At 42.6% G+C, this 22,543-nt stretch overlaps 1 protein-coding gene across 1 annotated transcript in view; it reads right to left on the bottom strand.

The window, feature by feature from the left end:
- HECW1 (HECT, C2 and WW domain containing E3 ubiquitin protein ligase 1) overlaps window positions 1-22,543 on the bottom strand; it is a 321,373-nt gene that overhangs the window by 78,435 nt on the left and 220,395 nt on the right. The window contains exons 12-15 of the mRNA XM_006148902.3: window positions 19,579-19,718; window positions 13,990-14,111; window positions 9,956-10,141; window positions 2,016-2,150 (exon numbers count right to left, since the gene is read on the bottom strand). Coding sequence (XP_006148964.1) covers window positions 2,016-2,150; window positions 9,956-10,141; window positions 13,990-14,111; window positions 19,579-19,718 — 583 coding nt within the window. The remainder of the gene's footprint in view (window positions 1-2,015; window positions 2,151-9,955; window positions 10,142-13,989; window positions 14,112-19,578; window positions 19,719-22,543) is intronic.

Raw genomic sequence — 22,543 nt, 5'->3', positions numbered from 1 at the left:
TCCAGCGACATGCCCATTATGCTATCTACTGGTCCCTAGAAAATATTTTACTATTTATATCTTTGAGGTAATTTCTCTTAAGTGTAAGAGATCTGAATCTTTAGGGAGTTTGCCTACCATTGGACAATTGCCATTTTTATTTTATCGATAGTGCATCTGTCTGTAGTGCTAGCTTCTTTATTGCACGTAGTTACCTCCTGTTAATATGGAAATTGCCTTAATACTAAAGAGCTTGGGCATTTTCAGTAAGTTAAAGTGGTGTATTTCAAGGTGATGCAGAACTTTTCATGTGTCCAGCTTTATCTCAAGGCAATATTCCTTGTGCTTTCTGGAGAGCCGTGAGAGTGGGAGTAGGACTATGCGCTGGGCAATGGGGCATTACTTTCTGCAGTCTGTGAACACGTCTGAACACATTGCCCACACCCATATGGTGCTCCAGGGTGTCTAATGCTCCCCTTGTGCATGGCCACATATGTACATCATGTGTGTGCAGAGAGCAAGATTGAATACACTTTTAGCAGTATCCTGAAACAGGGAAACCTAAGATGATCTCATAAAAGAAAAATTAATCTTTTTTCTTCCAATTGCCAGGGAACATGTGTGCTTGCCAGAGGCAGAGAGGGAGGGAGAAAGCACCCCCAATGGAGCATGGTCATTGCTGTAATCCCTTCTCCAGCATCTTAACATCCTGTCTGGATTTTGAGCATGCCTGTCCATGAACCCAGCATGTTTCTCAAGCCACTGGGGCTGAGAGTCAAACTGTGGTCAGCTGTATGAGACTGGCTCCCTAAACCACCAGGCTATGGTGTCAGCCCAAGAATAATTCAACTTCTCACACGGGCATTAAGGCTCCAGGGCAGCTGGTTGGAAACAGGTGTATCTCCCACAGCATACAGAGCACTAGCCCCAAAGGAAGGAAGGAATTGGTGTCAATCCAACAGGCTCTTCCCTGGAGATTTATGTCTGCCTTCTGGAAGAGAGGGCTGTCAGGTGGATTATTGCCTCCCCAGTGTCTCCTGAAGTGTCCACCACAGTTCTCTCTGGAATGACTGTCTGGGGGAATATATGCTGGAATCTTCAAAAAGTTCATGGAAAATGCATATTATGAACACGCTGCATGAATTTCTAATTGACTTTTGCGCTAAACTTTTTGAAATATCCAACATATTCCTTTCCTTCCCACATTCCACTCTTTACATTTTTTACTTCATCGTAATCCATTTCACCAAGCTGTTTTCTCGGAAGTGGTTCTCAGATGCCACATCTCCTGAGATCGTAGTCGTATCTATGAAAAGAAGGCACAGATACTTGGGCAATGTCAGTCAGGACATGAAGAGGGATTTGCTTATAATATTGTCAGGTGCTGACTGAAATAGAAAAGAGCTGTTTTGCATTTTGGCTTGAGAAAGGAGGATAGGAAAGGACATGGGCTATAAAGACAGTAGTTCGGAAAGGCCATGATAGTGGTCTTCGGGAGACGGTCCTCGTGGGTCAACAGGTGGTAACCACAGGGAGTGAAAGAAGATGTGAGAGGAGCACATGGGAAGCTGGGAGTAGAACATCCCCGCGGCCTGGTTAATTTCCCCGGGCCTTAGTCCGGACACGCATTATTGAAGTCTTTTTGAGAATCGTATGGGGAGGAAAAGTTTGGTCAGTCACACACTGCCCTGTCTTCCACGAATTCACACGTGACTGGTCGACCTCAAGAAGCACAGAGCCAACCTTAAGTACAGCAGTCTACTGACCCTGTGAATTCTGTCTTTTCAACCAGACACATTTTTAGTGGTGGCGATTATGCTGAATGACAGAAAAGGCAGAGGAAGAGAATCTGAAGACAATTCTAGGGAGGGGACTGGGTGTCCCAGAGCCATTATTTGTTCTTCTACAGAGAAGCATTCATACGCCTTAGCCTCTTATGGAGCAGGCGACCCTAGTTCTCGGCCACTCGGAAACAATTCTTGCCCCACGGACAAGGCAGACTGTGCACTGCAAACAGTAGGGTAGGGTGGTGTTACCTCTCCGGCACTGTAACTTCGGAGCCTCTGGAGGTGCTGTCGATGAGTCAGATGATTGGGAAGACGACCGTTCTGAAGAGGGATCCGGGGGTCAATGAAAGTGGTAGCTCGACTGTTGTGGTCCACGAAAAAAGACTGCAGACAGAGCAGTAAACAAAGCACACTGTGAGAACGGGTCAAACTGGAGTCCACAACGTAGGGCATGCTGGAGGGCTTAGTCATCACGTTTATTTCTGCCCGCCTCCACCCTGTTTTTATTTATTTTTTCACATCTACTCAAAACTTAGCTAGATGGGGAATGGTTTGCTCAGTAGCTGAATGTTTGTGGAGCTTATTCAGTAGTGATCATAATGCTTCACTCAACACAGAAAGCAAAAGAAACGCCAGTAATTAATCTTTTGTAGAGAATTTTACTTCTTTCTAATTTTTAAAATTTGCTTTAAGGGATGTATAGTCGTTGGAGAGCGAGAAAGAGAGAGACAGAGAGAGAAAGTGAGAAAGCAAGCTTGGGGTGGGAGGAGGGCCACATTGCAATTCTTTCTTCTCCATTCTCCTCTCAGGATCTTGGGCATGCACACATGTGCCTGCTATGTTTTCCAAGATCCCTGATCCAGGACTTGAACCACATGGACAGTGATGTGGGATCCAGTTGCCCGAACCATTATGCCACCAGCTGGTTGCATTTTATTTACTTTTAAGATACACTCTTTTCAATTATAGAATGAGCACATTTTCACGGAAAAAAAAATCCCCAAAACTTGAAAGTATAAAACAATAGGAAAAAGATAACTAAAGTCACCCCAAATATCATGAACATTGAAATACATTGTTTTCCCTCCCAACCTATTCTTTTCTTATATTCATATATAAATATATACATATTTTCTCCACATCAGAATGTACGATGTTATTGTTTTTGGCATATGATTATATAAGCATTTCCCTAAGGTACTAAATTTCCTCTACCACAGAATTCTAGTGAGCATACGGCATTAAGTTTGACGCATGTGTAATAATTAACATTTGTACCCTTTATTGCTGGAGATCTGACACTTTTACTGCTTTAAAATAATGACTCACTACATACTCCTTTACGTAAATCCATGTGGCATATCTGAAAAGTGTCTGTGTTCCAATACATGGCAACAGTTCTCAATCTAAAATTACTTTTCATGAAAGAGAAGGTTATTTTTTTCTCACCCAAACTTTTGTACAGTAGGGCAATCTTTCAATTACTCCCCTTTGAACGAACAAAGTACCCTGTTTAACGAAGACCTGTTAGTCTTGAACGATGTCAGTCAATGCTACCACTTAAAACATAAGATCTTAAAAAGAATTTGCCAACTCTATTTTTGTCTTTTTCTCTGGTAAAACTCATATGGGATAAAATTTATCATTTTAACCATCTTGAAACATACAGTTCAGGGATGTTAAGTTCTCATTATTCTCCTTATTGTGTAACCATCGCCACTCTCCCTCTCCAGAATATGTTCATCTTCCGGAACTGAAACTGTACCCATTAAACAATAATTCCTCATTCCCTCCTTCCTCAAGCCCCTGTAACTTACCTAACTTACCTCTGTTCTACCTTCTGTCTTTATGAATTGGACTACGTCAAGTAACCGTAATTGGAATTACGTAAAAGTTCCTTTTTGTGTGTCTGGTTTATTTCACTTAGCATGTCTTTAAGGTGTATCTGCATTGTAGCATGTGTCAGAATTGTGTTCCCTTTGAAAGCTGAAAAGTATTTCATTATATGTATATAACACTTTTGTTTATCCACTTACGTAAGCTTTATTTTATTATTTTGAGGTTTCTGCCATAAGGTATGTGTGTTCACTGGAGAGAGACAGGAGAGACAGAGACAAGAGAAGCAGAGACAGGAAAGGTGAGAAAGAATCTGCTGGGGGGTATGGCCACACCACAATCTCTTCTTCCATGGTTTTCTCTCAGGATTTTGGGCATGCACACAAACGTGCCTGGTGTAATTTTCAAGTCATCGGGTCCTGGACTCAAACTGTCGTTAGCCATGTGCGAGTACTGCACCATAGCCATTACGCCACCTTCTAGTCTATAAGTTCTATTTTTAACAAAAGAATTAATGTAACTTTTATTAACATAAGATTATATTTTTCAAATCTTGACCTCTTTTGTCTATTTAATCTGTCAAATTGATGAATATAAAATACATTTTCCAACTAGGACTGCATTTCTTTTATTTCCTTTTATATTTCTTTGTATTTTCTTTAATTTAACAGAAGGGGTCTTCAAAAGTTCATGAGAAATGTGTAATACCCAAAAAATGCATGTTTAAAAAAATTCTTTGAAAATATACTCCATCAAAATAAACTCATATTTTAACTCCGTTTTTCCATAAACTTTTCCAAGTTTCTTCATAAGATGTTATTTAGCCCATTGGTTTTTTGGTATCTTTATTTTAACCATGTCGTTGATTTATATAAACATTTTTTGACCCCATTTAACAGTTATGGGTTTAGACTCTCCTTTGTATGTTATTAAGATACCATTGCTGATTAAGTTTTTTTTCACACTGTATTAACATTTATTCTTTATATTTAGACTTTATGAATCATTTCTTTGGTATGTTTTTTTATAAGCTGAGTCTGTTTGTTACCAAATCTAAAAGCGTTTTTTCTATTGGTATGTAAGTTTATCCTGCAAGATTTCCTTCTATTGCCAAAACTATTATGCTTGGCATTACTTTTGTGATCTTATTTTTAGTATTTTCATTTTCTTTTTTTTGGTATGTGTGTTTTGCTATACGAACTATATTTTGCTTGATTTTATCTGTTCTAAGAATTTGGAAGAGAAAAACTTCTACAAATAGTTCCCTATTAACTTTGTCAAAAAGCTATGTTTAGCCTTTGTTTTTCAAAGTATCCAATCTGACCTTCTTTAACCCAACTAGAAACTTAGCACAATTTTCCTTCCCCCCTTCTCCTTCCTTCTTCTGCTTCCTTATCTGTTCATTTCAGTCCAGGCATATCAGTCCAAATTGCTTTTATATAACAATTCCATTTTGATTTTTTCCATATTTTGTTTGACACTTTCTAATATATCTTATGCTTCTTAACAAAAATTATTTGTATTTCTCTACTTGATTAATTTGAGTTCCCAGCCCTTTCTATATTTTTTCCATTTTGGTTTCTTGTTTTGCTTCCTTAGTGATTCATCCAGAGAATGGTATTTGGTGTTGATCAGGATGGGTAAAAAAGTAGGGTGGGCCTTGGTCTTGCATGTAGTTTTTTTTTGGAGAGCTTTTTTTTTTTTTTTTTTTTTTTTTTTTTTTTTAGGGGGGCTCGGGGGGGGCAAGAGACAGAAGCAATCCCCCCCCCCCGGGGGGGGATGGCCACAATCCCTTTTCCTCCATTCTCCTCTTGGGATCTTAGACAGGCACACATATGCGCCTGGCATGAGTTTAAGCCACTGGGTCTGAGACTTGAACCACGATCGACTACATGAGAGTTCAGCAACATAGCCTTTATGCTAACTGCTGGTCCCCGTGAGGTTGTTTTTTTCTATTGTCTTCACTTGAATGACAACAAGTTGCCTGTAAAACTACTGGCCTGTGACTTTTTTCTCATCGATACCTTGTGGTCATTGCCCTGTGAATTTCTATAGTTGTTTTTGAGGAGAAATTTGAAGGTTGTTCTTTTATATGTAATTTTATATCATCATGACTACTGTATACTGATAAAATTTTTTTAAATTTCCATTTAAAGATATTCCAGAACATGTATAAATATAGAATTTAATTACTTTTATTAGACTGCAATAAGCTTCATCAAAGTGCCTACTTGAATAGTTTATTTTAGCTGTTTTTAATTAATATTTATTTTATTTTATTGATATTAAATTTAGTATTTAAGTATTGCTGCTATACCTATTGTCCTGCTTTCTTCTTCAGGAACTTCTGTAAGTCATGAATCCAGCAAAGATTTATTGAGTGGCAGCTATGTAGCGCGCACTCTTCTTGCCCCTTTGGGTTTCCTCAGTGAGCAAAACCAAGATCCCTGCTTTGAAGGAGCTTAACATCCCGCCAGGAGGCACAATGACAGTAAACCTAAAAATAGGCAAATTATATAGTGGGAAACATGGGTTTAGAGAGTCAGGAAGGCTGCGGTATTGAACTGGGTAGTTTGCGTAGACCTCACAGAAAAAATAAGCGGAATTTTCCCTTTTCCAGCTGTTGCATGTTTTAACCTTCTGTTGCATTGGTTGAACTTATTTCTTCTTCGGGTATTGTTTCCTGAAATGTTCACATCTATCATTTTAGGATTTTAGGCAGTGTCAGTGCTGTTCTTTATTCCTATGTCATTACTGTTTGCTTTTCTCTACATTAGTTTCCCCCCCACCATAGGGCACATGCACTCTCATGGCAGAGAGAACGAGAAAGTGAGGCCACCCCCCACCAAGGTGTGTGTGGGGGGGGAATGGCCATGCTGCAATCCCTTCTCCTCTATTCTCCTACTGGGATTCCGGGCATGCACACGCATGCACCTGGCATGTTTCAAGCTGCCAGGTCCAGGACTCAAACAGCAGTCAGCCATGTGAGAGTATAGCGCCTTAACTACTACACCATCTGCTGGCCCCTTTCTCTACGTTCTTACATTTCCTTAACAACCAGCTTTCTTGTGTTGACTTCTTAGCTTACTTTCTGTCTCGGGCTTCTTTCTCTGGCTTAATAGAAGTCAAGTGTTCCTGTACCATTTTGTGGATGATAAGCAGGTACATTTTAAAAACGTCTTTAAGGGACCAGCTTAAAACTCATACCAGGCGTGTGTGTCTGTGTGTGTGTGTGTGTGTGTGTGTGTGTGTGTGCACAAAACCCTGAGGAGACTAGAGAAGAATGGATTGTTGGTTGGCCTCCCCCCGCCCCCAGGGGGTGATTTCTCACTTTCTGTCTCTCTAATTCTATGGAAAGCGCATGTGCCCTATAGCAAAAATCTCTCAAAAAAGAAAAGAGAAACAAAAAAAAAATTTTTTTATTTTCTGAAAATAATTATGCTTTCTGGGAAAAAGGAAAAGGAATCTTTTTTCCTCAGATCAAGGTCCTGTTTACTTCATGTATCTCTTCACTGGCCCCTCCTCATCCGATTGTTTATTTCTTGGTGAAGTCCACCTCAGTCTCATGCTTGCTACAAGACAGGACCCCTGGGTGGCACTGGACCCCTCAGCTCAGACCTGCAACTAGCTGTGAGGCCCGTATGTGGTCTCCACGGACGTCAGGCAGGCGACTGCTTCCTCCTTTCTCCAACTCTCAGGGCGACAAAGCAGTTAGGTGCCATTCTGTTCTTTGTTTCCTGTGCAGCACAGCTCTGAGCCCTCTGCTGTCTCCCTTTGCAGGATGACTGCACGCCAGACAATTCTGCCCCTGCTGGTCTCCTTCTGCCATGGCGCATGACAAAAGACAAGGTTGTCACCTCTGGATGTGTAGGTTGACCCAGAAGCCAGCTGGCTAGGATGAGGGGACAGAAGATGAATATGGCATTCTGGATCCTGCTCTGAACAGCCATGAAGATGGCTTTTGCATACCAAGCTACTGCTGCTGTGATTTTCAATGAGCTGTGCTCCTAATGCCTGCTCCCCTGGGCAGCACATTCTTTCCATGTTCAAAGGTGGAGTCCAGGAACATTCTTCTCAATCTATGGCCAACACCCAAGGGCTTCGGCAGTGAGGCATTCTCTTATCTCCCTCATCTACAGCTGCATTGGGTTCTGTGTTTCTGCATGGACATTTACTACGGCATTAGGAGAAAGACTGGCACATAGTCCTGGTCCCCAGGGTATTGTCAGGGATCCCTGCACTCACGTACTTGCTCTTTACACTTAGTGACAAGACCCTGAAGGAAGGCAGCATTACTGCTGCTCTTTCAGGAAGCAAAGGGAGGGCCAGAGGGGTGACAAGACTTGCCCAGGTCAGTTGTTTGGAATGAGATGCACCAGTTCCACAGGTGCCCTCTGACTCCTATTTTCCCCACTGTCCCCCACTGCTCCCCTCTGACCACCCTATGGGTTATGAAACGTAAGGCTACTTTTCCACAGGACTCCAATATGCCTCTTTACATTTCTGTGATTTGTGTGTGTGTGTACGTGTATGTCCAATGAGCAAATCAACGAGACCATTTGTGTGTGAGTAGTTGCGTGGAGAGTGTGCATCGTAACTGAAGGTGAAACTCAGTCTTCTCTTTTCAGACTCAGACATTCTTTTCTTTCTTGTATAAGGTATCTTCTCACTAAACAGAATCAGGGGGAAGATCTTTCACCAGAAAGTTCCTAGCACGCCTTTCAAAATGGAATGAAGCTTTTGACGTGGCCCTCGGCCACATGTTTCTCTGTCATGTGATGACCAGGAGGCGTCTGTGTCATCCATGGTCACCTGGGAAGAGCAGAGATTTTTAAATCTGGAGACCTCCCTGTCATTCCACAGGTCTCCCTTTGTGCCTTATCCTGGAAACTCAAGGCTAAGAAAGCTGTCACCTGAGCAGGCGTCACTTGCATGACAAACACCGCCGTCCTTGGGTCTCCCTTTATCCTGGAAACTCAAGGCTAAGAAAGTTGTCACCTGAGCGGGCGTCACTTGCATGACAAACACCGCCGTCCTGTTTGCTGATGCAGGGTGGTGTCCTCGGCTTCTTGATTAGGCAATAGCAGTGGACGTGGCTACAAGAGACCCCTGTTGCTTTCTGTACTGGCTCAGGCTCTATTCCCCGTCCTAACACATATCAGCAAGTCCTCACTACACGGTGTCATTCTCCCAGAGAAGGCCACCTCCAGTAAACAAGGTCCCTGAGAAGACTTGGCTGTGGTGGCTTTTCTACCTCCCCTTCCCACTCCTCGCGGTTCATCCCTGGTTCCAGAGGAGCTGGGCATAGAGAATTCATTTCACTAAAGGACTTGCTTTAGTGGACAGGTTCTTTCCCTGCACACCCGAGAGGAAGGGTTCACAGGTGTGCTAAGGAGTTTGTGAGAGGGATTCGTGGTGCTCAGGGGACAGTGATGCCCCTGAGCTCCGTTTGGGAACCTGGCTTTGCAGGTTCATCGTCAAGAGGAAAGGAGCAGTGTAAGGCAGCTCCCCTTCCGCCCAGACATGTCTGCTGGCAAAGCCTGTTTCCTCTGACCACGACAGAGAGGGGTTCTCTCCAGGAGAGTTCATGAAAGATTACACAGGGGCAACTCTTTAGTACATTGTTTGGCCTATCCCATAATACAGTGGGATGCCTAATGATTGTAAGAACACATCCTCCCTGAGGAAGACTCAGTGAGGCTTCTACAGTATGCCTAGGAAGACCCCGGTTTGGGTTTAGGTCACACAGAGGCAAAAAGCAGGCTAGGAACATCACACAGACCCAGTACACCTCACCTCTGTGTGTCAGGCTGTTTTAAGGAGAATCGAAGCCTTTCAGGAAAATCAGAAAATCTCGTAATCTAGTAATCTAACCATGTCACCCCCATTTACTTTTATTCCCTGAGAATTAGATGTCTAAGGAGACAAAGAAATAGACAGGTCATTGAAACAGAATCTGGTTTCACGTTCTCAATCTAAATTTAAAGAGATAGATGGCAGTTCTTAACTGGTGTGACTGCATTCCCCAGGGGCATCTTCCGATGGCAGGAAAGGGTGGCGGAGGGCCGTTGGGACCTAGCAGGCATGGTTAGGGGTGCGGCCAAACCTCCTGTAAAGTACAGGACATTCCCTGTGCACTGCCCCACCACACATACCGACAGGCATAGTGCCGAGACTGAGGCAGCCTGAGGGGGGCAGTTACTGCTCCCCTCCTCCCCTCCTCCCCTCCTCCCCTCCTCTTGGGATCAATGGCACAGCACCCAGACACAGACTGTCCTCCTCACAGCACCCACTTCTTCCCGTCACCTTGGTGACACCGCCATCCATGGAAGCCCCACATGCTGGGCACTCACCTTTCCCTGCTGGTCTGTTTTGATCTCCCAGCCCCGGGGCAGCTCCAGCCGAGTGTCTGCAAACATGTTGATGAAATTCACCAAGTCCCGATTGTGCTGGTAGCGTTCGAAATTGCGAGCATCCCGTCGGACTTTCAGAATCATGTGCTTTAAGCAGGTGCTACTAGTGAAGACTCGGTAGGCACTCTGAGACAGGTTAGGGGTGCAAGGGGTGGGGAGTGGGGAATTGGGGAAAACACAGACCAAGTACAAGTTGAGCCCCTGAACGTGACACAGTGTAGTGGCTACACGGTGGCCTATGGTGAACCTAAGACAGAAGCCTCAGAAGCAGAGATCTTGCTCAGGAAGTGGACAGACACTATCCACACACATGGACCTATTTGGGAACCCAGTTCTTCCTGACGTTAGGGAACCCCAGCACTGTTGACCTGTGGTGCCTCTTAGCATTCTCCTCCCTCCTTCGCAGCCATGCCTGACTCTCCCAGCCCTGCTCCACCTCTCTAGCATTGCTCATCTGGCTCCTCCATGGCTCCTTCTCTGACTGTAGAGGCCTGCCTTAATTTATTTTTTAACTTTTAAAAAAATTTTCCATGGGACCTGTGATGTCCCCTTCTTTTCTTGGATCATCTGGACCTCCTAGTATTTTTTTTTTTCCACCCCTCATAGTTTGTGTGCTTGCTGGAGAGAGACAAAGAGACAGTGAAATGGAGAATTAGAAATCACCCCATAGGAGACATAATCTCTTCTCCATTCTTTTCTCAGGATTTTGGGAACACACAACTCATGCTTAGTGTGATTTTTTTTTTCTTTTTTTTGGAGAGATTTTTTCGCTTTAGGGCGTGTGTGCTCACCAGACAGACAGAGACACAGAGACAGAAAGCGAGAAATCACCCCCCAGGGGAGATGGTCACGCCGCAATCCCTTCTCCTCCATTCTCCTCTCGGGATCTTGGGCATGCACGCACACGTGCCCGGCATGAGTTTTAAGCCACCGGGTCCGGGATGTGAACCGCGGTCGACTACGTGGGAGTCCAGTGACATAGCCATTATGGTAACTGCTGGTTCCCATGCCCAGTGTGATTTTTTAAGCCACCAGGTCCCAGACTCGAACTGTAGCTGGCCATGGGGGACTCCAGTGCCTTAACCACCACACTACCTGCTGGCCCCACCTCTGGTCTTCTTATCTGTCCAATGCTGTGGGTATTAACTCAGGGTTCCTGAGATTTATGGCTGGGCTTCAGAGGTCTGTCATTCCTTTGAATCCTGTGTAAAAATTTGTGGGTTAAAAGTTTAAGAGCGTGTGAGAAAAAATGAAGAGCTTTAGTAGTTTCTAAATGCCACATGACAATTTTATGGTGCACAGGGCTGGTGTGTATGTGTGAGTGTGTGATAAAAGGACATACTGTACGGGGCCAGCAGGTGGCATGGTGGTGGAGGCACTGGACTCCCATGTGGCCGACCATGGTTCAAGTCCCAGAGCTGATGGCATGTTTTTTCTCTTTCTGGTCAAATTAATAGTAAATAAAGTCAATAATAGTCAATAAAATTAAATAAATAATTATTTTTAATAAAAGAAAAAAGGGGGGCTGCCCTCTACAAGAAAGGACACACTGTTTATAGCCCAGAAGAGTTGGCCTGGTAACTTCTACTGGCCCAGAACCCACCTGGTCCCTAGTGCTGAGGGCGTCAATATTTAGGGTACTGGCTCCTCCTTGGTGGCTTCCCATTGCACCTCCAGGGGTACAATGGCTACCCACTGGATGTCCCATAGGCGTCTCAATATCCTCTGCTATAGATAATCTGCTCCTTTCCCAGCCATAACTTCCATCATCTAATTGAACTACCACCTATCTCAGGTGCCCAAGCAGAAACTCCTCAGCCTTTCTTGAGTCCTCTTCTGCCCACCTGTGAGACCCAAATGCTATTGATTGCATAGGAAATGTCTCTGAATGGACCCAGGCCTCATCACGCTCCCTGAGGTCAGGCCATGATTATTTCTCACATGAATGGATGAATCATCCTCTGGCCTTAGCTCCTCCAGTCTCCTCCTACATTAACTTCATCAAACTACCTGGGACTGCAGCCCCTGCTGCTTCCTGTTGCCTATAGAAGTAGATCCATTCACCTTTCTATGACTTACAGGGGCTGTGCTGGTCAATTTCCAGCCTCTCCTCTTTGTCTAGCAGCCATCAACATGGCCACACACATTTGGGCCACCAACGGACTCAACCACAGCCCTCATCCTTCTGCCTGGACTTCTACGCTCTTCAGTCATTACCTTCCCAGGAATGATCCTGGGTTCCCAGAGTGCTTTGTCTTCCTTTGGCCCTAATCCTGTCCTTTCACTTTAAGTTGATCTTTTAATTTTTTGTCATTTAAAAAGAATTAAAATTTCTTTTCTTCTTCTTTTTTTTTTTCCCGCTATAGGGCGTGTGCGCTCGCCAGACAGACAGAGAGAGACATAGAGACAGAAAGTGAGAAATCACCCCCCAGGAGGGATGGTCATGCTGCAATCCCTTCTCCTCCATTCTCCTCTCGGGATCTTGGGCACGCATGCACACGTGCCCGGCGTGAGTTCTAAGCCACCAGGTCCGGGACGCGAACCGCGGTCGACTACGTGGGAGTCCAGCGACATAGCCATTATGCTAACTGCTGGTTCCCTTAAAAATTCTTATTTACATTTAGTTGTTGTACATGTTTATGGAGTACAATATGGTTTTTCAAAACATGATGCAGTGTGGGTAATCAAATCAAGGATATTACCACATTCAGTGAGAAATCACCCCCTGGGGTGATGGCCATGCCACAATCCCTTCTCCTCTTAAGATCTGGGGCACACAGATGTTCCTGGTGTGATTTTTCAGGCCATCAGGTCTGGGGCTCGAATTGCGGATGTCCATTTGAGAGTCCAGTGAGGTCATCTCTGCGGCATTTGCTGGCCGGTAGGTTTGTTTGTTTGTTTTTTAGCTATGCATATATTGGGTGGTCAGAAAAGTCATGATGCATTTTTTTGGATAGAAAAACCGAAAAATATGTCATGACATTTCCAACCATCCAATATATAAGATTGGCAATACCCTTCTTTATAGGCTGTTGTGGTATACTGTTGCAAAATCTGTTTTCCTTGTTTACATGCATTCCTGTGTCTGTTAAACATTTTCTCCTGACACTTTTCCTTTCCCCTCCTCCCCTGTGCAGTCCCTGGTATCTAGTTGCTCTGTCTACTTCTATGCTTTTGAATCTTTCAACTTCATTGTTCCACGTAATGGAGAGCTCCTACCATTTAGGCGCCATCCTAATCTGTCTTTGTGACTCCAGTACTAGACCTGTGACTGAACTGCAGAAAATGTTTGCTGAATTAAAGAATTAATGAAAATACAAGGAGTCTTCAAAAAATAATAGAAAATGCATATTATAAAAAAACTACATGTAAATTTCAAAATTTTTTTGCACCAAATTGAACTCATACTTTAATTCTACTTTTCCATGAAAGTCATTGCTTTCTTGAAAATACCAAAATGAAATTAATGAATAAATGTATTTGTAAAATCATATCAAATTTAACTTGAGCATGATATTTGAAAAAGTGTATCAAAAAGAAATCTAGTTCTATATCTAGGATAAATCTATTTTAAAATTTCTTCAATGATTTAGGCTGAAAGGAATCTGGGCATTTTATAATCTTATTCCTTTCGGATGAAAATAATAAAACAGTATATTTGTTTCCAAAAGACTTTCACTGATAGTAACACCTTTGAGCCAAACAAAACCTCAAGGAGACAATAGCACTTCCAAATCTATCCTTCTTCCTTTTGGGAGCTCACATACAGTGAAAATGGTGGACGGAGCTGGTGTGTGTTTGTGTGTGTGTGTGTGTGTGTGTGTGTATGTGTGCGTGTGTGTGTCTTTGGATTTTGGGGTTTTGGCCTGGGATAAAATTCTCCCTTCTTTAATGTAGTGAATGGCTTTATAATTGTGTTTTGGGTCTTGGCAGTGCCAGGCTAGCCCCCCCCACCCCCATTTCCGAGCACTCACATAGTTGGCATGCAGCACAGTGAAGAACTCAGGGTTGGTGATGAACTTGACTGCTGGGGACTGTAGCAGCAAGGTGATTTTTTGCGAGTTCACTGGAGAAAGCGACCCTTCTCTCCTCAGATCTGGAAAAAGTGAAGCAAAACAACAGAACACATTGGAAACAGTACTCTGTTCACTCCAGCAGCATGCAAGCCTTGACTCATGCCACAAACTGTTGCTTTTAACAGTGATATGGCATGACCAGGTGTCATATCACTTTACGCATGCTGGTTAAGAAGAATTATCTCCTAGTAATGTCCTTGCATAACTTCAGTTAGACTCAAAACCCTCTAACCTCTCCTTCTTTTACTTCGATAACTTCTTTCTTCTTTTTTTTATAAGTTGCTAACCATAGCTATGAGAAATTGTTTGCAGAAAGAGCCATGATTCTTCCCCTGCCTATATCTGCACCATTTACAATAGGACTTTGCAGCTCCTCCCCTTGTTGAATTGGGACTGGCCTTGTCCCTTGCTTCAACCAATAGAATTTGGCAGAAGTGACACATGTCAGTCCTGAGCCATGGCTTCAAGAGGCTTGTGTGTCTCCATTCTCTTTCTTGTATCCCTGTCACTACCATGAGAACAAGCTTGCTTCAAGATGAGAAGGCAAGGGGAGCACGGACAAGCCACGCCAGCTAAGGTCATCTCAGGCTGGCCAGCCTACAGTCCATTCAACAGCTGAGCAAAGATTCCTCCATGAGCCCAACAGTGAGCTGAGGAACCACCCAGATGAACTCAGCTCAGACTACCAATCTGCAGGGTGTTGAATAAATGCATAGTGAGTGTAAGCCACCAGAGTTACAAATGGTTTGTTACATAGTATATGCCAACTGATCTGATACCAAACTCAGAAATAAAATTTCTAGGGACCAGCAGTTGGCATAATGGCTATGTTGCTGGACTCCCATGCAGTCTGCTGCTGTTCGAGTCCTGGATCCGGTGGCTTAAACTCACACCAGGCATATGTGCATGAGTGCCAAAGATCTCAAGAGGAGAATGGAGGAGAAGGGATTGCAGCATGGCCACCACCCCCACTGGGGGGTGATTTCTCGCTTTCTGTCTCTCTGTCTCTCTCTGCCTTTCTATTGAGTGTGCGTGCCCTGTAGCAAAACCTTTCCAAAAAAAAAAAAAAAGATAAAAAGAGAAACAAATAAAATTTCTATTCCTTGGTTTTTATGCTTCTATTTAGTTGATCATAGTACCACATCTCTCTCAGAAGGTTGAACAAAAAAGAAATCAATAACAATAATCTAATCTAGTCAGTTTAGTTAGTATATCTGGTAAAAACGATAGAATGTGGGCAATTAAAATTGTTGGTGGAACTGTGTATATGCATTTAATTAAAAAAAAAGTCGCATGGAGAGAGAAAAGAAGCAACAGAGAAGCAAAGGCTGATGACCTAAACTGATTGCCAAAGACTCCCACTCAGTCTACTGAGGGCAGCGGGGGCCTACTCTGGCCTTCAAGGACCACCACCTGGTTCCTGTGGTCACAGAGATGGAAGGAGCAACAGGAAAGCAAAGTCTGCCCAGCCTGAACTGATCAGGAAATTTTCCCACCCAGCCTACCGTGGAGGAAGAGATTTACTGGAGGGCATGCTTTGGGCTGCATGTTGGACTGCATGAGAACTATATCACTACTTTACATTCTACCCATTCACATTGGAAGCAGAGAGGTTGGGGTATACAGGAACCAAATGCTTGAGATAGTGAGGTTTTGGAGGAATTCTCTCCCCACAAACCCTCTCCCCACCCTGATAGGAAAAGCAGGAGAGAAACTGTCCTCTGAAAACCTGAACCCAGAACTCCCATTGCAGATTCTATGCTCCCACCCACAGTAGAAGAGGAAGAGTGACACAGAGCTAACTCACACCGAGGGAAGTGGACAAGCACACTGTTTCAGAAACATACTCTAAAGAAATAGGAAGTGAATATATAACCAGATGATTAAAAAACAACGCAGAGTCCCAAGAAATAGGATGAAACCAGGAAATATCTTCCCTCCTCAAAAGGAACACAATAACTAATCATCCAGAATCATAAAACACAAGCTATCATAGAAATGTCAAAAAAATATTTCCGAATATTCACTGCAACAAAACTCAATGAGATGTAAGAGAAAATAGAGAACCAATAGCAGGAGATGAGAAAATCCTTCCATGACTTAAAGGAGGCTCTCCATAAAGAGATAGACACCCTGAAAAACAATCAGACAGAACTTCTGGAGATAAAGAATATCATGTAGGAAATCAAGACCTCCCTTGAAAGTATCAACAGTAAATTAGATCAGAAGAAAGAATCTCTGAACCTGAAGACAAAACTTCTGATTTAGTCCAAACAACTAAAGAATGGAAGAATAACCATTAAAAATGAGAACATATAGGAAATCCAAGACACCACTAAAAAACCAAATAGATAATAGGTATTCCAGAAGGCAAAGATATAGGTAAAGGCATAGAAAAATCTCTTTCATGATATTAGGTAGTCAGGAAAGGCATGATGTATTTTTCTGTTTTTCTATGCAAGAATGGGTCATAACTTTTCTGATGACTCAATATATTAGCCAAAATCTCTCCAAATTTAGAGAGGTATATGGACATCAAAATCTAGGAAATACAAAGGACACCAAATAGATTTAACATAAGAAGATCCTTTCTGAAGCATATCATAGCCAAATTGGTGAAAACCAAAAACAAAGACAATATTCTAAAAATGGCAAGAGAGAGATGCAGCTTTACTTACAAAAGTAACTCCATTATGTTAACATAGGACCTCTCAATGGAAACAATGTGAGCAAGAAAAGAATGGGTACATATTCAAAACTCTAAAAGAAAAACAATTTCAGCCAAGAGTACTATACCTAGCAAGATTATCCTTCAAATAAGAAGGATAAATAAAATAATTCCCAGATAAACAAATGCTGAAAGAATTCACCAAAACTAACACAGCTCTTCAGGAAATACTTAAGGAATACTATACCAGGGAAACTACAGGGTGATAAATAGAAGAGAACACAAAACAATTAGGGGCAAAAAAAGAACAACAAAGTGACAAGGATAAGTCCACACACATATCAATAACATTGAATGTCAATGGATTTTAAATTCCTCAACTAAAAGGCTAAAAATTCAAATTTAACTACTTTACACACAAGCAGGTTTAAGTACAAATTCATCAATTATTTGATAGACAGTTGTTTCCACAGGTTTCATATCGTATTTATATATTTATTATTATAACCATCATTTATTGTACAAAGCTAGATAAGAGAGGAAAAATCTGAAATCTTATACGTAGCTAAATATTTTTTGAAATAAATTTAAAGAAGGTTAAAATCAAGAACTTTGTAAATCTTATGAATCACTAAATCATTAATTTTACCATGTCTTCAGTTTTAAACATTTCTTTCTAATTCCATTTTGTATTTTGAGGATTTATTTCTTTATGCACAGCACAGTACCATAGTCTTACAAGAACTCACAGTGAATGAGTAGAAGTTATTTTTCTAATACTTCTTAATAAGCTATTGTTATGTACAATTCTATCTGTCTTTAACTGGACCAATGATTGATACCACAGAACTTTTTAGATTATAAATGCTTATCTCCCACAATCTTCTGCATGGAAAATACAAATTCTTTATTCTTGACTATGTTAAGATAATCTTTGCTTTTAAAAAATTCAACCTTATTAATGTATGAGACTTTTTGAGAGATTTTTGCCATAGGGCACAGGTGCTCACCAGTGACAGGGAGAGAGAAAGTGAGAAATGACCACCCCAGAGGGGACAGCCATGCTGCAATCCCTTCTCCTCCATTCTCCTCTTGGGATTTTGGGCACTCATGCACATGTGCCCAGTGTGAGTTTCAAGCCACCAGATCTGGAACTTAAATTGCAGTCATCCACATGGAAGTCTAGCACCGTAACCACCACACCACCTGCTGGCCCTCATGTCTACTTTTTTTTTTTAATCACTTTTTATTTAGAACTGTATTTCACAGTGAAGAACATCATTGACAATTCAGTATTTACTTCCAAAATAACCAATAGAGTTGATTTCAAATGTACACAACTGTTAAATGTTGAAGGTGTTGAGTATGTTTATATCTTCAATGTTTATTACACACTGTATACATACTTTTAAAAGCCATACTGTATCCTGGGACCAGCAGTTAGTGTAATGGCTATGTCACTGGACTCCCATGTAGTCAACCGTGGTTCACGTCCTGGACCCGGTGGCTTAAAACTCACACCGGGCACGTGTGCGTGTGTGCCCAAGATCTCGAGAGGAGAACGGAGGAGAAGGAATTGCAGTGTGGCCATCCCCCCTGGGGGGTGATTTCTCGCTTTCTGTCTCTCTGTCTCTCTCTGTCTCTCTGGCGAGTGCATGCGCCTTATAGCAAAAAGCTCTCAAAAAATAAAAAAGCCATACTGTATCCTAAAAAGATGTATAATGATTATAAGTAAATCATAAATTATAATAAGTAAATCATAAATTATAATAAAATAAATAAATATAATTTAAAAAAGTCATATAAAAATGTCATTGCCATAAATAGCTAAAATGATTAAAATCCTGGTGTCTGTTGACCCAGAATGTTCTCTGAGACTTCTTTTGGAAAGTTAACCTGTCATTATTTAGCTCAATTTAAAAAGAAAGTGGATTATTAAGATGTCACTATGATAATCTCATAGCATAGCAGGTATAAAAAGTAGAAGTCAATTTTAGGCCCTCAGAATATTCCTGACTGGATTCTACTTTGGTAGATTCAAAGAAAGGAAAAGCAGGAACACCAAGCCTGCTGAATTAGGTGAACAATGCTTTAGGCCAGGCTGGTAGCTCAGGGGTTAAGGAAGCCAGATCCCACATGGCCAATCATTTGGTTCAAATCCCAACATGGGAGGCTTGAAAAACACCCACAACATGTGCATGCCCCAAATCCCAGCAAGGTGAAATGGAGAAGGGATTGCAGCATGACCATGTCCCACTAGGCGGCGTTAAATCTCTCCTTCTCTCTGGTGAGCACATGAGCCCTCTGGCAAATAAAACAAACAAATAAAACAAATGATTATGGGCACCAGTAAATCTCTTTGTCTTCATGTATCTCCCTAAAGAGCACTGAATTTATTCTAAATGCAAACAGTAATTATTCTTAGTGTTGTCACATTGCTCCTTTGAAGTAGACTAAACTTTTACTGAATGTTTAATTGAAAAGTGGAAAATATCTACCTAACAACAAATGGTTGAGTCACTGAAAAAGTTGCCTTGATGCACACGTATGGGAGCATATTCAGCCCTGAGTCCCCAGAATTCATCTGCCTTCGTGTCTCTAGAAGGCCCTTCTCTTCACTGTGAATCCATGTCTCCTCAGTTTCCTGGTGGGAAGCTCTGTGTTTCTGCCCTTGCCTGTTGGCACCCTCTCTCTTTCTCCGTTGCCCTGGTCTATTCCATGGCCATCTTTAACCTAGGTAGGGAAGGGGCTTGCACATCTCCACCAGGTCACACACCATCGGATGCCATCCCAGATTCCGTGGGCCCCTCCTCCAATACCTAAGGTGGACTGGGAAGATTCAGCCTCCGAGTCACTCCCTGCACCTCCGCCTCCTCCCGCTGGAACTTGCTCACAGCTCTGGCTGCCAGAATCATCTTCAGGCCTCTCTGTTGCAATGGTTCGCTGAATATTTTGATACCTTTGCATTAGAAAATGGAAAGAGAAGAGTTAATTTTTGTTTGTTTGCTTGTTGGGGGCCAATCCTCTGAATCAGATGAAGAATCTGTAAAAAATGATCTTGAACATCAGGGAAGAAACACTTAAAATCCCAAGAAAGCCAAAACAATTAGCAAGGCAAAGACCTGCAGATTATTTGACTTTCTGTTTTGTAAACTATGATGAGCTTCAAGTAGGTGACTTTTGAAAAATCACCATAAATAATAACTTATAAATAGCTTGTGCCCTGCATTTGAAAACATTAGACTAAGTCTAAAATAAAGCTATGGAAAGAAAGTTAAAGTGTGACAAGTAAGATATTGAATGATCTCTACATTATTGGAATGATTTATGAACTGAAATAGCAGTTCTACTGACATATTCTTATTTAACAAATAATTGATACAGTTTGGCAGAGGATGTGAAAATATTATACCAAAAAGCATACTGGCAGGCAAATAAACATTTTCTTCTTTTAAGGCTCATTTTACTTTTCTTCCTGAATTGGGGATTTAGTCAGTGGTCCAGTCAGTCACCTTTCCAGGCATTAAATATTTACGAATCCTTCAAATGTGTACAAGCTCTATGCTGGAATTCCAAAAGAGAGGGTTAGAGTATGGTATTGCCTTTTGAATACACAATCAGGATAAAACCAAGGGGGGAATGGTGCAAAACCCCATCTCTAACAATGTGAAGGGCTGTCCTAGTCTGGTCAGAGACCTGGGGGAACACAGGAGACACCTGAGCATGTAACTGTCAGGGAAGGGACATTTTCTGAAGAGAAAATAACATGTGCCAAGTCTGGTGCCCTTGGACAGCTCTGAGAAGGAAACTTGATGGTGGTGTCAAGGTCATGGGCATCGAGCAATGAGAAAAAGCCAGCAGAAAGGGGGGGCAGTGAGCACCTAAAGGGCACCCCGGCAGCAGTTAGGATGTTGTTCTCCAGGCCATGGGTTCCCCAACCTGAGCTGCATCAGGATTATCTGCAGGACTTGTTAGAACACAGGCTGTAGGGTCTTAACCAGAGTCTCTGTTTCAGGCCTCAGGTAGGGTCCACAAACTTGGATTTCTGACTAGGTCTCAGGTCCTCCTGGTCCAGGATCAACTTTGAGAGTTGTACTCTAGGTGATGTGTAGCTGCTCAAAAAGAAAGACAGGGACAGGTGTACACTTAGAATGGTCACCTAACATTGGAGTGGAGGATGAATTGGAGAAGAGGCACCTGGAATTGGAAGAGCAGCTGGAGCTGCTAACAGCCTTGCTAGACACAGCAGACATGGCCGGTCATGCTGGCTTTCTACGCGTGCTGGGGTGGGCAACAGGGATTACTTGCAACCTGCAAAAATTCTAAGAGTAGTGGGATCTGCCAGCAGGATGCTTCCCAAGCCCCCTGATGGCTCTCTCTGTCTGCTTCATGTTTCTTGGTAGGCAGATGTTCAACTGTCTTGCTCCTCCCTTTTCCTCTCTACTTCCTCTTCACCATTTGACTTCCTCCTTGCTCATGTCTCTCAGCCTATCAAGAGAACATGACCAGAATTCAGCTACTCATTTCCTCAAGACACAGGAGGGATGAAAGAAGGGGCCAAATTTGAGAGATTTAGTGGCAGAATTTGTAATAATTTTATAAATAGATTTAGAGCTTGACTGGATATGGAGGTTGAAGAAGGAAGAGACTATCATGAAGTTCAAAGTCTTTTCTCAGACTATGTAGGCAGCGGTATCAACACTGAAAGCAGGCAGGTAGGAGCATGGGCAGATGCGGAGAGAAGATGCTGGTGTAGGTCTGAACATGCTGACGTGGAGGTCCTTAGGGACACAAGTTACAGTACCCAGGGGATTGTTACTCATAAGAGTCTTGTGCCCAGGAAGATGGGAGGGTGGAGGGAGAAGGGTGAGGAGGAGGAGGAGGGTGAGTGTACAAGAGATAGGGAATAACCAGGTCTCCAAGTACAATCCAAGATGTGTGTGTGTGTGTGTGTGTGTGTGTGTGTATGTACAACATCACACAGATGAGGCTCTCCTGTGTCAGTGCCCCAGTCTTCCCTTGACCTTATGGAGACCAGTTTTCTCAGTGCAGTCTCTGGATCACTTACAAGAGGTGATGGGTGATGGTTAGATGGGTGACGGTTAAAATTACAGAAATGGAAGCAAAACTGGAATCTGCATTCCTAATAAGTTCTTTAGGTACTGTTATTTGGACTGAGGCTAGAGAATCACTGGTTTAAGGGTTTTCTTTAAGTTTTACTTCAGAGAGACTCTGCCCGATATTTCCAACATCATTGCCAGGAGCAGGGACTGTGAGGTATTTCCTGAGAAGGACTCTTATGAGAAATATGGGAAAGGGAGAAACAGGCAGAGAGACCACAGAATTATAGGGAGAAATGTTTGCGTTTCTCCATTATTTCAACATGTCTGTGGTAGGAAGTGTGTAGATCTTGATCTCTATGATCTTGTCCCTGCTGAAACTTAGGGAATACAGCCAAGGCTAGCAGGTGGGGTGGGGAACACTGAGAAGTTGTAACCTCGACCTCAGTGTGTGACCTTGACTGGGGTAGGGTAAGGGCTGCCAAACACAAAGGAAGCTGCCATTGGGCTCATTCCCTCAATTACTTATGGCAGGTCACATGTTCTCAAAATGGGTCAACACGTTTAATCTCACTTATCCTCCTAGAGCCTTATTACTCTCCTCTCAAGAGGAGAAATCCACATCTTCTCCCTTTGAGCCTGGGCAGGTCTTGTGATACTTTAACTATTATAGTGTAAGTGACAGTTTGTGGTGGAACTTGGTGGCCATGCTGTGAGGAAGCGC

The sequence above is a fragment of the Tupaia chinensis genome, unplaced genomic scaffold, assembly GCF_000334495.1.
Source record: "Tupaia chinensis unplaced genomic scaffold, TupChi_1.0 Scaffold000249_1, whole genome shotgun sequence".
Classification (NCBI taxonomy): domain Eukaryota; kingdom Metazoa; phylum Chordata; class Mammalia; order Scandentia; family Tupaiidae; genus Tupaia; species Tupaia belangeri.
The sequence above is the reverse complement of the archived record's forward strand: the minus strand, read 5'-3'. Positions and strand labels throughout refer to the sequence as shown.